A 16,995-nucleotide genomic window follows, 5' to 3' on the forward strand; every position below is an offset into this window, starting at 1 on the left:
ATTAAAACTTATCAGCCTCAATCACTTACAAAAAGAATAACATATCAGCCAGTTTACCTTCACTTTACCTTTCTTTTCCGCACAAACTTTAACAATCAACCTAAATCAAAAGGGTGCTGCCTCACCAATGTGTTGAGGCTTTAATAAGCTCACATCCACTTGACATGGCCATAGCAGTACTGTTAATATAATGTAAATATCCAAGAAAAAAATAGATGCCAGTCTAGAAAAACTAAGGCTGAACACTTAAAGGCACCAACATGATTACATGCAGTGGTGGCTGTGACCTGGATGGAGTCTTGGCTGTGAATGGCTATAGAGCCAATATGTGAATAACAACGATGCTTTACCTGTAACATTGTCCATGGACATTTTAACTGAATCCTCTCACAGGGCTTGACTCTGAATTGTAGCTTGATTTCCCTCAAATTATCTCTTCAATAGGAAAGTAATCCTTTGAACGTGAATAGTGTGTGTGTGTGTGTTTTATCAGCGGGTTACAGTTTGCTGCTAAGCTGAGGGTGCGTGTGGGTGCTGGCTGTCCCTGGAAACCCTCCATCAAAGGCAGCGTTCAGGACCTGGTCCAGGTTCGCAGCCGTGACAAAGTCGAGGTCGGCTCGGACGTTAGCTGGGAGCTCTTCCAGGTCCTTCTCGTTGCGTTTAGGGAGAATGACGCGCTTCACTCCTGCCCTGTGGGCCGCCAGGACCTTGTCCTTGATTCCGCCCACCTGAGGAAAACAGACCATCAATTTCAATGTTGAAATCATAGACTGCAAAAATAATGGACAAAACTTCCGGGCATGAAAAAATAAGCCCAACGTGCCTGATGTGCCTTTAATCTGTCTTCTCAGGTTCAGCAGGAGGCAACGCCACTCGTTATGACTGGTAGCAGTGCTTGTCTTCTTCAATACAGCATGATGTTCATTTTGTAAAGTATGGTCCCATTTATTTTATAATTAACAATAAAGCAGCGGATGCTTTAGGGGCGTGGCTACGTCAACCTGTCAATCAGGACAGAGGCTTAGCAAGGCTAACCGTGGCCCTGTGTACATAAAAATAGCCGTGAACTCGTTTTGGTGTTGTCCGTGTTTTTATCTTAACCTTTAACTAAGTAAAAATACTGTGTGTTTTCACTTCCTCAAAGCTAATATGAACATTTGGTCACCTAAAATTGTCTTGTTTAGCATTTTGCCAACCAAGTTTTTTCTGCCCTGCTGTAGATGCAGATGAATGGCGCCAGTACTCAGAGGCCCGCGAATACCCCTCGGTAAAATTCTGCTGGATGACTCGTTTCAGAAGGGGTGAAAACCAACTTTCCCTCTTTAATGATTAGCGTTGCGAAGTGTCATTACAAACATAAATAAAAATGTCTGCATCATCCTCCCCAGCTCCACCCTCCCGTAACGCCCGCATCGCCAAATCGCCAAACTTGAGGCTTCAAAACAGCAGTCCACAAACCCATGGGTGACGTCACAATTCTACATCTACTATTTTTCATTCTATGGTTAAAGTGTGAAAACCCACCGGCAGCACCAGCCCTCTTAAGGTGATCTCTCCTGTCATGGCAACGTCTGATCTCACCAATCGGCCGCTAAACAGCGAGGCTAGGCAGGTTACTATGGTAACACCCGCAGAAGGGCCGTCCTTGGTGACAGCTCCAGCAGGGAAGTGGAGGTGGATGTCTGTTGCTTCTAGCGGGTCTGGACCTCCCACCACTGTTCAAACCCAGACAAATGTTGGGTTTAAAGACAATTTGTATTCTATGAATTACGTATTCATATATTATTCTGTAAAGGCATGTACAGTGCATCAACATCAACATGTGTGTGAACTCACTGTTGGTGAGCTGGTAGGTTTTAGCGTTAGCCCTGAGCCAGCTGATAGCCAAATGCGCGGATTCTTTCATAACGTCTCCCAGCTGACCGGTTAAAGTTAGCTGACCTTCTCCCTCCATTCGACTGGCCTCCACAAACAGGATCTCCCCACCGAGGGGGGTCCAGGCCAGGCCCACAGCCACACCGGGCAGGGTGAGCCTCTCAGACACCTTTACACACACACACACACACACACACACACACACACCTGTCAAACTGTGGTTGGTAGAATAATCTGAAGAAAAAACAGAGCAGCTTTAACGAGAGTTTGTCATTATTTCAATAATTTCAACAATTTAGGAAAGAATGTGAAACACAAGGCCAACATTTTAGTGAAGGAGGGAAAGAGGGAAGTAAGATGAAAATGTATAAAGAAGGGCAAGAGAAGCGTAGAGACAGGAGAACAAAGCAAAGAGGGATGAAAAAGACTAAATATGAGAAATAAAAAGGAGAAAGAGAGCAAACTGCATTATTCAGACTTTAAGTCCAGCAGCTGTTGTGGAGCTGTAAAACATCGTCACAGGCTGCCTTTATATCCATGAGCACTTACCTCCATTTCAAACAGCGGAGGTCCCAGGATGTCTTTCAGGGCGACGTGGTCGATCACTATGGGAAGCTCGGGGGGCACTGCCTTGTCTAAACAACACATGAAATTAAAGTACTGTTGGATGTTGATCAGACAGCTGATTCACTATGCAGCATCTATATAAAACACAAACGTATTTCACGCTTTGGGTGCGAGGTCCTCAAGGGAGAGTCACAGGGCTAAATGAAAACTTGTCTTTGTTTATGGAATCAGGTGACTGCAGAGAAATGTGAAAAATAATCAAATTACTGTGTGCATGTACACTGCTGCACCCATCCATACATCTTACGTACTGTACAGAAAGTCAACACTGTATATTTGACACAAACAGGCACACACATTATGCAAAGATGCACAGAAAACCAATCGCATAGATCTACATTTACAGTGAAACTACAAACAGTGAACACAGACATCCAACACACCATCCCCTTTGGATTTAGAATCAGTTACCTGGCAACACATGGGGCTTACTACAAAGCAGCACAGAATGACCAGCTGATATCATCTGTTCCCCAGCTCGAATTTGCATCTCCACTCTTTAAAGGTTCTGTACTTAACATTCAGAACATTAATAAGGCAGCAAACAAAGTATAGCCCCTTCTCTCTCTGAATAAATAACTGTGCGTTAAATACCTATACTGTATTTACACTAAGGACACTGGCTGACTCCTATTCAAACTGACTAGCACCAAGTTCTGTTGAACAGCTGTTACTCTGTGGTCATTACACCCACACAGGTGTTTTCCCTTTTTGTCCCTGATCAACGCTCTCCTCCCCTTTTATCATGGGAGATGTTATAACTGTTCATGGCCGGAAAAAGGTGTTACCTATAACATTAAGGTAAGTAACGTGGAGGGAACCAGCATGCACAATACCAGGACCCTGACACTGGAGCACATGAATCATTTATATCATGAATTAAACTGCAAGAGGTTCCCAAATGGTTTTTGCGCTGCGGACCACATAAATGACACAAGACCACGCCCCACATTTGATATGACTTTGTCCCAGGGTCTTCATCTGAAAGGATTTTTGCTTGTGTGTTATAACAGAAAGTGTATAAAGCCAATGACCAAAATAGTCATACATTCTGTTATTGTCTTACTATGGATGCAATCTAAAGAATTTAGTTTTTGGTGCTGCCTTTTTAAATCAATGAATTGTTCATTTCTGACACTGCACTGTAACTTTTGCATTTTGTTGCTTATTCTATTTTAGCTGTTTTTTAGCTTAGCTTTTTTAGCTGTTAGCTTTTTTTCTGTTAATGTGTAATGTAAAGCACTTTAAATTTCCATGTTGCTAAAATGTACTACATAAATAAAGGCACCTTGCCTTGCCTTATAGTGAAAATGAATTATTCAATTTTTGCTGCAGAGCCCCTAGAACCTCCTCAAGAACACTTGGGGGTCCCCACTTTGGAAACCACTGTTACTGTAAGCAGTGAAGTTAAAGAAGTAACGGTGAAACGTTACATAGTAAATGACGTTCTGTTACACTTGGTGCTCTCATGGCTCTCTCTGTGTGTGTGTGTGTGTGTGTGTGTGTGTGTGTGTGTGTGTGTGTGTGTGTGTGTGTGTGTGTGTGTGTGTGTGTGTGTGTGTGTGTGTGTGTGTGTGCGCGCACGCCTGCAGAAAATTGTGATTGTCAGCAGAAATAGATACATCCTATAATAATGAAGTTTGATTTGTTAGGGAGCAAACCTGCTCAGCTCCAACTGGGAACTGTGTAGAGAAGAGTCGGTTCATCCCTTCGTTCATAAGCAAGTTTACCCAGAAGTCATTGCGCCTCGCTCAAACACCCTACATCTTGTAAAATAATCAAATCAGACATTTCAATAGAAGAAGTTTTATAATGATATCAGTTTTTGTTTTAATAATTTAGCTTAGCAGTGTAAAATGTATGTTACCAGGGTAACACATAGAGGAAGTGATATCTGTGTTGGTGCATGGTGTTCCAAAGAGAGGAATTTTGTCGAGGGAAATTGAATTAACAGACACCCACAGAGACAGAGCTCCGACTCTTACCCTCCTGCTGTGTCGGGTCCTCGGGGGTGGAAGCCTCTGTCTTGGTGACTCTGTGGCCTTCAGCAACTTTCACAGCCACGGCTCGGCAGATCGCCCCAAACTTCCTCTCTAAGGAGCGCACACCCGCCTCGCGAGTATAACTAAAAGAACAAACACAATGATGGGGGGGATAAGGGTTTCATTGGTGCTGTACTAAAGCTAGGTGTGTATCAAGGATCAGGTCAGAGATGTGATCGGGAACACATGCACACCTCCAACTGTGGTATTGTGTTTGCACTTATGCCGAATATCAGGATTGTTTAAACCCTAAATTAACCTGATAATCTGCATTAGTGCAGCATTATGAAAGAACAGAGCAACAAAGGGGGAAAATATGATAGCAATAACCCTTTCAAATAAACAGGATTCATATACTGAAATATCTGAAGCACTGACAGAAATAACATCTTGTTCTGTATGTGAGGATACTTTTGTTAGCCTGCCTGGTTTCTCCTAAATCCTCTTTAACTCCAAATCACCCTGGCCTCTTACATTTCTTCCGTTTAGATTTTCTAATGAGTTCTAGCCTGCAAAATCAGGAGGATCCCTCAATGGATGAGCACCAAGCTCTGTGCTGTTGGCAGTTTATACAGTAACCGGACTGGGGTGTGTCAAGTGTTGTACAGAGGCTCTGCAGGTCTGCAGGCAGCGTACTGTTAACCATCAGAAAGGACCGCAAGCCTGTGTATCAGCAGCTCCATGTTTGCCGATTTCTGTTCAACATGCGAGACAGTTTGATCGGGCTTTTGTGTAGGTTCTACTTACAAATATTACTAGTCACACTATTGCTAAAACAATTAGTTGTTTATTAGACTAGACGATTGACAGATAATTGGACTGGTTCCAGCTTTTCTAACGTCAGGATTTGCTGCTTCTCTTCACATTTACTTGGATGCATTTGGATTTACTGATGGGACAAAACAAGCAATAAGCAATCAATAAAAAACCAACAACGGATAAACTGATCTGATGTCTTAACTACCTCTAACTCACAGTACGCTGTTTTTAAAGCATAAAAGAGCAACAAATTGTGAATTATGATTGAGATCCAAAGCCAGACTTTATGCCATCGTGTTAGAAACAACAACCACTGTGGAGAACAACAGGGACATTAAATTCACACTGTGAAGAAACAAAATCAGACCAACACACTCTGTCTGTTTCAGGCTGATGCTTACAGACAGAGGAGGCTGCACTCAGTCATCTGGTCGAAAGATGTGTTCTCGGATCAAAAAGCCACCCTGCCAGAGAAGTACTGGTAACCATTTAAAACAAATAGCCACAAAACCACTTGACAATTTAATGACTTCTAAGTTAGCCTCAGATGTAAGCTGCCAGCTGGCTTAGGCACTCTGCTTCACAAATCACACATTAGAGCTGTTCTTCACAGGCTAAATGTAGAAGCTTTAGTGAAGAGTAAGAACAAAAGAAACCACAATGTCCACATAAATAAAAACTGAGACTAATTTGATTCAATTCTTCCTCCTGTTTTTGCACAAGTACTACATTTACATGATTACTGCAATAGGATAAAAATGGCTTACAGAAACTGATAAGCCTGTACACATGACATTATAAATATTCATTTTACTACAAATTTCAGGTCAGTTTCAGTTCAGTTTAGTTTCTTGTCATTCAAACATAACTAATCACAAGCCCCAAGACGACTATGATAAGTTTAAAGTAATGAAAACAACCCAGAGTGTTGTTTTCTTCTATCCTAAAACCATCGTTATTATTAAAGGTCAGAAGAATGACTGAGGATTTATTCATACTGCTTATGTTGAAACTGACTTTACAACGTGCTTTAGAATTCAGGATCAAATTTATGGATCATTAACAGGGAGATGATGGCTTTAATGTAAATAAAGAGAATGATGGAATCCACCACTCACAAATAATGTAAAAATGGGCCTGTGTTTTAATTTTACAGAAATACCAATTTATGTGTGTAGGCATCGTTTACACATCTGGGCCCTTACATAATCAAACTCATTCTGATGTGCCAATGCCACATTATACTATTTTGTAAATCAATCAATTATTTAGGGAACTAAACAGCTTTTCATTGACATTTAAACAATGTATTGAACTTTATGCTTTATTTGATGGCCTTGCTGCCCTGGCATTTGGCCTTTGTGCCCTCAAAAAACGGACAACCTTGCCTTCCCCCTAAAGAGATAAAAATCCACGCCTGCTCATTATGTATGTATTAGTAAGTATGTGTTTGTTTGTACCTGCTGATTATATGCTGTGTGGTGTCCTGTGGTATATGCAGCTGTTGGGGTGTTAATCCATGCTGCTCCAGCTGATTTGGGATCAGGTGACGATGAGCTATCTCCACCTTCTCTTCTTGAGTGTAGCCTACACACACACACACACACACACACACAATATCCCCTAAAAGTAGTAAATCATCCTATCTAATTACATTTAAAGAGTACTCAACCGATAACGGTAGATCTTTAAGAGTGTCAGACTTATGATTGACCGTTTAAAAGTAGTAGATACAGTACCTAAATTGAAGGAGCAAAGATATTGTCCTTTTTATTCCATTCTTCATCTAGGTGCTTGCAATGCCCACAGTGCAACTTGACTTCCGACAGTTTGGTCGCAGATTTGGGTGTGTTATGTCCAGTGACTGCTGATGGAATTGAACTAATGAGCTAATTCTGGGACAGTCAGTGACTGTCCATTGTCCCTATGACAATTTGTCTTTGTTCCATCGAATTACAAATTAAGAAGGAGTTTGCTCTATACAGGTGTGGGCCGCCGTTGTTTTTTCATCGCAGGTCCGACTTTTTGATGTGTACTATTGGAGGATCTGTACTAGAAAAGTACAGGTAAACAGTGTGCTACAGAGTTTCTTCTTTGAATGTTATCTTATTGAATTGTTAAATTTGTATTGATCCACCTCTTGAGTAGACATGTCTAATTGTCTTTTTGAAAGACAAAATAGGCTTGACTCTTAAAACAAGGAATTTGAGAAAAAATAAACTGAATCTGGAAACTATAAGAATGGATTTCAAAGGACCCTAGTTAAACTATGAAGACCTATCAATAATAAACTGAGTGCTGGCAGCAGTGGCTGTGTGGGTGGTGTGTGCGCACACATTTGTATGGATCCATTTGCCAACGGATACGCATCTGGACTACACGGCAGTCATTTCACTCACACAGATACACTCTGCTTAAGATTATTTATGTGAGTTATGAGTTTGGCCCGGAGCAACTCAAAGCCCTGACGCAAGTGTCTTTGGTAGTTAAAGACCGACACAGTTGTCAATTTCCCATTTAGCACCCATGAGTGTGCTGATCTTACAGGGAGGTGTTCATGTGCATTCTTGGCCTTTTGCTATCTTGAGGCAGGAACGAAAACCAGGTCTAAAGTTAATAACGCAGCATTTCAGGGACATTACAGCAATGCGCAGCAGCACACAAACATCCTAAAGATTACAAAATATATATAACGGTCATAATCTGCCATCGTAATAGAAATGTGCCAAGGTACAAACGCGTCTGGCTTTTAAAGGGTATGGGAGACGACACGTTGATATGTTTATTGCATGTTATGCCCAAAACACACCTATGAATTAATTAAGACAGTAAGCACAACCCTTTTGAACCACACGCCTGGTGCATAGACCGTTAGACCGTATTTCCGCCGTTAAACTAGCAAATGTGGGGGCGCTTAGATCGTTAAAAGAGGGCCTCTTTGTCTTTAAGATCAACTGGAAACTGCGGAGATAATTCGTCAGAATGACTTTATGTCTAAACCCACCTGGAACCTGCAGCACCTCCATCCTGTCCAACAGAGCAGGGGGAATTGTTGCTGTGGTATTTGCAGTGGCAATAAAGAGCACTTGGGAGAGGTCAAAGGCCACATTGAGGTAATGGTCTGTGAAGCTGTGGTTCTGCTCTGGATCCAGGACCTTAGGGAACAGAAGAGACCGTTTCAGTGTGTGTGTTTTTACTGTTTAATTAAACTTAATTTCATTCACTCAATTAGCTGGAAAGCTAAGTCAAGCGCAGCTTAAGCTTAATGCACCAAAGGTTAAAGCAGGAATTAAAAAGCAGTGAAGCCCCTGTTTGCTTCCTGATTGGGTCTTATCAGTCACAAACACACATCCTTCCCTGATTCATCATGCCCCTATCACATGACTCTTTTCTGGAACAAAACAAACAAACAAACATTAGCCCTGAATTCCAGGGGTTAATTCTACATGGATAACAAATTACAGCCGTTTTTTGACCTGGTTGTGTATGCTAGCAGCTGTTGTGCAGTAATATTGTTGCATTTTATAATGCTACTACTGCCTACAGGCAAGCTACTATTTGAGCGACTTGTGACAATTCCTGTCTAGCGTAACTTGGTACACGTGTGCCAAGTTTTGTATCCCTGCCAAGAATTGCATCCACATGGAAAGTACTTTTTAAAAACAATTTTTTGATGTTCATCGATGCTGAAAATAACTCTGAAGTCTAAAGTTTTAGAAGGTTTAGAATAATCCATGTTTTGGACTCAGTGGTAATAGCCAGTGTTGTAGTTGAGCCAAATGTAGAGTCAAGTCTCGAGACCCCAGTGTTTGAGTCTGAGTCCAAGTCACCAAAGAAGAGTCCGAGTTGAGTTGCCAATACCTCAGTTTGAGTCTGAGTTGAGTCACAAGTCCAGGGAATATCGATGTGAGTCGGACTCGAGTACTCCATCAATGGTAGTAGAATTAAGTTGCTGCCCGCGAGGTGGATGCAAAACTCGGCACACAGCGTGTTAGTATAGACAGAGGTTAGTTCTGAAATGGGGCTAAACACTTCTGAGAAAGGAGATAGTATAATTTCAACCATTAAGTAACGCCGTAACTTAAATAATAATTGAACTGATAGGGAGTAATGAAGTGACTGTATTGGAGTGAAAGAGAAACAGCGCTGACCTCTAGCAGTGCAGCTGCAGGATCTCCTTGTAGGCTCTTCCCCAGTTTGTCCACCTCATCCAGGAGGAACACAGGATTATTTACAGCCACTGTCTTCAAACCGTTGATGATGCGACCGGGCATGCTTCCTACATATGTGCGTCTGGAGAAAGGAGCAGAATTTCAACTACTGACCTACTGTGTAAATATTGATAATACAAAAGTGCAAATTGACTGTGTAACGTTGGCCAAGGAGGAGGCATAAAAACTGAGAAGAAGACCCCGTTTGCAGTCCAGATGTACTTATTCACAGGATGGTAACGTCCATCTTGTGCAGCCATATTTACAGTGCAAGTATGGGCCAAAAATGTATTTGGGCAATTAATTAACTGGGGAGAGGAAAATATTTACCAAAAGAAAAAACATTGAATAACAGAATGCAAAACTGTTGAAAAATATGCCCTGCCTCAACCTCTTCCCCATGGAATGACATTAGCTGCAGTGTGTCTGTCTTAGCCTCAATCTAAACCTCTGCTGTGGGGACCTGCTCCTCCATGGACACAGATAACTGGGACAGTTTCTCCCTCACTCCATAACTCCATCTGTAAAAATCCCTCTGCTTACTAATAGGGCAACCTGGACGTGAATGGCCTCCCTCACCACAGACTAATTCCACAAGAGTGCATTGCACTACCACGCAACAATAATAAAAGAATGTAGACACAAAGTTGTCAGAGACAAATGTGAGCATGTGTTAAGCATTTGCAAACTGAAAGCATGGAATGTGTAGTTTCTGTGGTTCCAAGTAAGGATATAAAAAAACAACTTTCAGAGAATTTTTTGTTGTTGAATAAATTGAATAATTGATCATTAAATAACTTTAAATCTTTATCCCTTGCACTCCTGCTGTTGGTATGTTAGGCACTCATCTGGGAGACAGAAGGTGTCTCAACTCTGTCCTGCCTTCCTTAAAATACCAGGATAGGTACTGCAACCCAAAGTGAACTGTGCTGCGACACAGGCACACGCACGCATACACACAAACACACACAATTAAAAAAATAAAAATATTTCATTATTTCTCTTCAACATGTTTTTTTAAGAAAAGTTGCGTTAATCTTTCCTGGGTTTTATTTGACATGTTGTGATGTTTGAAATGTAATTTAAATACTTTACTCATCAGAGCTAATGTTTTACATATCAGCAGAGAGCACTGTGCTCCAATACATGTCCACAGAGCCAATGTAAGCGCCACCATCAGCATAATATAGACTCATACTCAGAGGTGGGTAGGAACGACTTACATTCACTCACTTTTACTTGTCAGAGTAGTTTCAATGCACTTGAGTACATTTTTAGAGATAAATCATTACTTTTACTCTGTTACATTTAGATGCAGATATCCCACTACTTTCATTTAAGATTTTTAGTGCTGTCAAATTATTAAAATATTTAATTACATTAATGTCATAGTTAACTCGCAATTAATCACACATTTTTATCTATTCTAAATGTCCCTTGATTTCTTTTTGTCCCATTATTTTTTATTATTTTAATGCTCTTATCAACATGATACAATGATACTTTTAAAACGAGGCCACAGAGAGGTGACATTCCACATCTAGAGAACCATGCCGATACTGAGCTGACAGAGAGCAATAAGTGTCTGTTGCGTTATTGCAAAAATGTTTAATAACACATACAGTACTACTCCTGTCTTCTGTTCTAATGTAAGTATTCAACGGTGTGCAAGCAGTGTGCATTTAACTAGTCTTGCTCATTGTTGTAGCCTGATAAAACAATACAGAAAAAGTAGAAATCCAATTTTGCATACGAAAAAAGACAATGTTTCATGTGGACATGAGATAATGTTTCAACCCCAGATTGTCTTCCTTGGGTCAAACTGAAGAGAACACAACTGTATCTAAAAGATATTAAAAGAAGATTAAGAATAAAACATTGCAGCATTATCTCCTAATTTGCCATACGCCAAGAGTAATCTGATATGAGCCATTTTTAGAAAGAGAAAGAAGTGATTTACCACTTCTATAATCTGATTGTCTTGATGTGATCAGAGCGAGCTGGATGTATGTGTGTGTGTGTGTGTGTGTGTTTGTGTGTCTGTGTGTGTGTGTGTGTGTGTGTGTGTGTGTGTGTCTGTGTGTGTGTGTGTGTGTGTGTGGGGGGGGGCACATTGTTAAAGCCTATGTCTATTGGGTCAAACTAGATGACAGAATTATACACTGTTTAACAACAAAACCCAATCTGCAGTGAATAGAGTTTTTAATTCAAAGATGAATAACCTCTAATTTAAGTCTATTAAATGTTATTTTTGATAGGTCTGAGGAAAAATGTATATTTTTATTAAGTAAATGTACTTGCTTCACCTCTACATGTGTGCTCCTCTACCATATAGGAAGCTCTCCAATCTGCTTCAGAAAACTCAACCTGCACACTGTGGTCAGAAGACTCCTGCTGTTATTGAATCTCCAGTGGAGTTGCTTTTTAAAGAGCATACCTGTGTCCACGGATGTCAGACTGGTCACAGACGCCTCCCAAAGCGATGCGGTGAAACTCTCTGCCCAAAGTCCTGGCTATGGAGCGTCCCACACTGGTCTTACCAACTCCTGGAGGCCCCACAAAACAGAGGATTGGTCCCTAAAGACAGAGCAGCGGCATGAAAACCAAAAGGATTAATATGATAGTAATAATAATTTTTATTTAGATCCGCCTTGCATAAAAACCAAGGAAATCTTAAATGTATACAGTGGCTATACTAAGGGAGGTATTATGTGACACAACAAAGATTAAATGAGTAAGTAGTAGCAAGTGAAAAATACCCCAACTACTGTGACAAGATTATTCAAAATAAGTTCAAAAATAAATGTCAACCTATTTATGCAACAACAAACCAACCCTGAAGACCATTGCAATTGGTATTATCTCAATTGTATCTCAAATGGATTAAAGGTGATTAAAATAGCATGAAATGACGGCCGATGGACATTGAACATTAATCTGATTTCAGCACAAACATCAAGGCTAGTAGCTTGAGCTAATTAACTCAACCAACAAAAACTGCCATTTTGCATGTGACATTTGACCAAAAGAAATAACAAACCTGATTCCAAACACACATTGTACTTTTAATGGACAGTGGGGTCTAATAGACGCACCTTCAGGGAAGTCTTCAGCTGTCTAACAGCCAGGTACTCCAGCACGCGTCTCTTTAGCTTGTCCATGGCATAGTGATCGTTGTCCAACAGAGTGCGAGCGGCTCGGATGTCCAGGCAGTCTGAAGAGAGAGAGAGAGAGAGTGTGAGAGTGTGTGTGTGTGTGTGTGTGTGTGTGCAGTTGAGATGATGGATCAAAGAGAAAAAGAGAAGATATTAAAGTTAGTGAAGGGGAAGACGTTGTGTTGGGAGATGCAGAAACAGAGGGATGAGTGACTGTAATTTGAGAAAGTGAAGAGGAAAACAAGTACAGTACGAACAAGCTTGCTTAACGCTTTTTAAAAACAATCAGATTTAATTGCAGGCAATACTTTGGCTATGATCTTTGGCTAATCTCCACTAAGAATTACTGAGTGAGCCATCAGCAGCAGAGACAAAGCCAAGCAGTGGCCAAGACACTGTGGCCAACACGAGTGTTATGTCTAATCCATTGGCAGCGGGCCTGATATTCTGACATTGTCGCCGGCCACCACAACTACATTATGTCTTTGTGTGGTACACTGTATTTTGTCTTTGTGTAGGATTGTTGCCTTGGTATTTTAAAAAGGAAATGAAACTGGGTTCACATTTGGACATGAGGGATAAGGTATGTGATATGGATGTGTGACATGTAAGTAGCGTTAAGTACTTTATTTAAAGCTCTGACGGGCAGTAGAACAAGCTGTACACACATATCTCTAACATATCATCATATTAAAATGATGAATGTTATTCTAATCCGCTCTGGTTTGCTCTCCATCAACTGCTGTGTAAAATGTCTGCCTCTTTAGCTGCTAAATGCTGCACTAAGTTCATCAGCTAGTTTCTTACTTTGTCGGTGTGCTGTATGGTGCTGAGCAGGCAGCGTACAGTGGGTAAATCAGAGCATTGTTGCTAGTAGTATTAGAGATCTTATACACTATTAGAGGCTTTTGAAACATTTGGCTTGTGGACCTGGTCCCCAGCTTTGTTTACCTTTGGTGCTTTTGCTCCATGGCAACTCTACCATCAGATCCAAGTAGTTTCTGGTCAGGGCATACTCAGGCATAGACTGAGGCATCTTCTTCAACCTGAATACAGATGAATAAATGAGTTTACATGTAACGCTGGTCAGACTGTGGACCAGGACTCATCTTCGTAAACATGCATCAAACAGAGAAGAAGTAGGGTTATGCATTCAAGACAAAACCACGTCTGAGTAATTGTTTGATGGGATTAAAGAATTGAAAGCGTTCTTTAAAACGTTGGATTTAAAAAAGAATTAAGCTTTGTTCTCCTAAAAGTAGTGCTGTCAAACGGTTAAAATATTTACGGTATTATGTGATTAAAAGTAATTAAAGATTAAATGAGTAAAGAGTAGTCAAATCAAATAATACCCCAACTACAGTGACAAGGTTATTTAAAATAAGTTAAAAAATAAATGTTAACCTATTTACACAACAACAAACCAACCCTGAAGACCTTTGTAACTGGTATTATCTCAACTGTATCTCAAATGTATTAAAGGTGATGAAACTTGCATGAAACGACTGGCGATGGACATTGAGCTTCAATGTGATTCCAGAACATTCCTCAAAGCTAGTAGAGTGAGCTAATTAATTTAACCAACAAAAGCTGCCATTTTGCAATGTAATTAATCCCATTAATGTCATAGTTAACTTGCAATTAATCACATTTTTATAAATTCTAAATGTCCCTTGATTTCTTTTTCTCCCATTATTTATTCTCATTTTAATGCTCTTATCAACATGGAAAAGTGGATTGGCTTGCTTTGTGCAAATTTTTTTTATTGAAAAACAACATTGGCATAAAGCCTACTGTAGTGTTCAATTTCACACGCAACAGTCTCACTTGAAGCAAATACTCTCTCACACAATGTAACACTGTCCATCAATAAAAGGTTGAAAAAATACATGCATGCATGTGTACAGTTCTGTCCATTGCAGGACTGTATTTGTTATTCCATCCTTGGTGCAAATTATTTCAAACTGTCCTAGCTTAATAGCAATTGTTATCAGACCTATGTAAATATGACAATCTTCTCAACTGTAATGCTATGTGTGGAAACTGAAGCAGTTGTGAGAGGCTACTTCCATCACGTCATATCTCGCTTTTGGTAAGACAAACTTATTGACCCTATATTCTCCATCTCCCAGAAAGCATTTGTACTACTGTGTATTCATGGGAATGAGATGAATAGAAAGATGTATATATCAATTGTTGTTGTTTTTTATGGATGTACTTTTCTGACCGTGTTGGTATTTTAATTGTTGTTGTTTAATGTAATAACATAAAAGTGCATATTTTTGCTTTTTTTCTTTGTGTGAGGCTTTTATAGGCAAGAAATGCAATAGTGTAACTAATTTGATTTTGTTTTTGAATAAAACAAATGCTTTCTCTGAAAATCGTGATCTAAATTCTTACAAAACAAATCGTGATTCTGATTTTATCAAGAATCTTGCAGGCACAATCCAAGAAAGCTATTGCAAAGAAAGGCTTATTTTTAACTGCAGCTGTTAAAATGCTCATATTATGCTCCTTTTCAGGTTCAAAACTGTATTTATAGGTTGTACCAGAATAGGTTTACATGGTTTAATTTTCAAAACACACCATATTTGTGTTGGACTGCACATTGCTGCAGGGCCTCTTATCACCCTGTGTGTTGATAATATGAACACTTTAAATACATTTCAGCGATGACTAGGACAGAGTGACCACAAACATCATGGCTTATCAGGGCAAGTTTACCTCTTGAGCTCTTTGAGGCAAACTCTAAGTGCAGCTTCAGACATCTTGGCCCCGTGGATTTTCCTTTCTAAGGCTGCAGTGTCATCACCATCCTCATCTTCATCTTCCTCATCCAGGTTGAACTGCCGGCCCGGGAACACTCCACCTTTACGCACCGATAGCACCTTATCAGACGAGACACAGAGGTGAACAGGCATATCAGTACAGACACTGATGAAAGGAAAAGGAGAAATGCAAATGTTTGTTACCCTTTTCTCATTGTCAGGACCTATTTTCCTAGACTTCTTTATCAGTTTTAGTCCCTCTATCTGTCTGGTCAACATGGGCAGAGCCTTCTTAAATCGCTCCTCCAAAGTCACCGCATCCAGGACCTTCACAGCACACGTGGAGAAACAAAAACTTCCTTTCAACATACATTCAATGTAGTAAAAATATTTACATTACCTCACTCTACTGCTACAGGCAACAACATTTTCACCTTGATTGACTTTTTTCTCAAACTAAATTAATTCATGAAAACTGAATCTGGGTAATTCAAAAGATGCTGTAATCACATCGTTAAACACTCTACAAATAGTGGTTTGTCACACCCTGTTTATTTTTTTTATTTTTGAAGTTCTTAGCTTAAAATTTGGTGGACACAGGCTCAACAGTTCACCTCACCTGTAGTTTCTCCTTGTTTGAGGTGCGGATCATGGAGGCTAACACATCAGGCAGAGCTTCCCTGGGCAGACTGTCCAACAGACGCCTGAACTTAGCCACCACTGGAACGGACATGTCCAACATACCTAACAACTACACACACACACAGAGAGGTTAGATTTACTGACACAAATAAGCGTGTATTCAGGGCTTAAGTCTGGTTGCTTTCATGATCCATCACAGTTTTTGCCTATATTATCCTCTATTTTAATTTGTTTTACTCTTTTTTTTTTTATTTCTCTCCTAAGTAATGAGCATTGAAGTGCCTTAAATGCTATAGTTGAAAGATGCAATACAAAAAAACTTTGCCTTGCCTATAACGGATAAGACAAATGTTTCTTGTTATGAAACTTTGACATTTTTAGAGTTCATATACAGATTTTTCAGGAATTTGGTATAGCTGTGGTATAGATCATGAATGGAAAGACATATGACAAAGCCTTTTCAGTATTGGATGAATTGGCTTGTCAGTACTTTGAGTTATAGATTGCCAACTTCCCTAAGTGCTACACAGCTGCAACCTGCAGGTCTCCTCACAGCAAGATGAGATAAGATAAGAAAGATCTTTATTCATCCTGAAGGAAATTTGTGTGGCCAGTGTTCCAAGATAAGCTGCAATGTGCCAGCAAAGGGAGTGAAGAAGAAAAACTACTCGCCAGTAAGCACAAATGTAGTGGATTCAAAACATATTTGTTAGATACACAGCGTTTTGGTGAGTAACACTGAATATTAACATAGCTTTTGTTTGTTTATAAGAAAACTCCACAGGACAACTTTTTGCTAATATTATTATAGGCTAATTAGGCCAAGATAAATGTAATGTTTCTGTATACAAGTCCAGACCTCACATTGTCTGAATGTGGTTGATGAACTGTTTCACACACACACACACACACACAC

At 40.1% G+C, this 16,995-nt stretch overlaps 1 protein-coding gene across 1 annotated transcript in view; it reads right to left on the reverse strand.

The window, feature by feature from the left end:
* Nucleotides 1-120: 120 nt before the first annotated feature.
* The window catches only part of lonp2 (lon peptidase 2, peroxisomal), a 20,015-nt gene continuing 3,140 nt past the window's right edge, over nucleotides 121-16,995 (reverse strand). The window contains exons 4-17 of the mRNA XM_034878051.1: nucleotides 16,057-16,188; nucleotides 15,642-15,764; nucleotides 15,394-15,557; nucleotides 13,621-13,715; nucleotides 12,610-12,728; nucleotides 11,952-12,091; nucleotides 9,455-9,596; nucleotides 8,308-8,458; nucleotides 6,764-6,890; nucleotides 4,488-4,627; nucleotides 2,425-2,510; nucleotides 1,837-2,044; nucleotides 1,525-1,715; nucleotides 121-728 (exon numbers count right to left, since the gene is read on the reverse strand). Coding sequence (XP_034733942.1) covers nucleotides 498-728; nucleotides 1,525-1,715; nucleotides 1,837-2,044; nucleotides 2,425-2,510; nucleotides 4,488-4,627; nucleotides 6,764-6,890; nucleotides 8,308-8,458; nucleotides 9,455-9,596; nucleotides 11,952-12,091; nucleotides 12,610-12,728; nucleotides 13,621-13,715; nucleotides 15,394-15,557; nucleotides 15,642-15,764; nucleotides 16,057-16,188 — 2,049 coding nt within the window. The 3' untranslated portion in view covers nucleotides 121-497. The remainder of the gene's footprint in view (nucleotides 729-1,524; nucleotides 1,716-1,836; nucleotides 2,045-2,424; nucleotides 2,511-4,487; nucleotides 4,628-6,763; nucleotides 6,891-8,307; nucleotides 8,459-9,454; nucleotides 9,597-11,951; nucleotides 12,092-12,609; nucleotides 12,729-13,620; nucleotides 13,716-15,393; nucleotides 15,558-15,641; nucleotides 15,765-16,056; nucleotides 16,189-16,995) is intronic.

This window comes from Etheostoma cragini, chromosome 8 (genome assembly GCF_013103735.1).
Source record: "Etheostoma cragini isolate CJK2018 chromosome 8, CSU_Ecrag_1.0, whole genome shotgun sequence".
Taxonomy (NCBI): Eukaryota; Metazoa; Chordata; class Actinopteri; order Perciformes; family Percidae; genus Etheostoma; species Etheostoma cragini.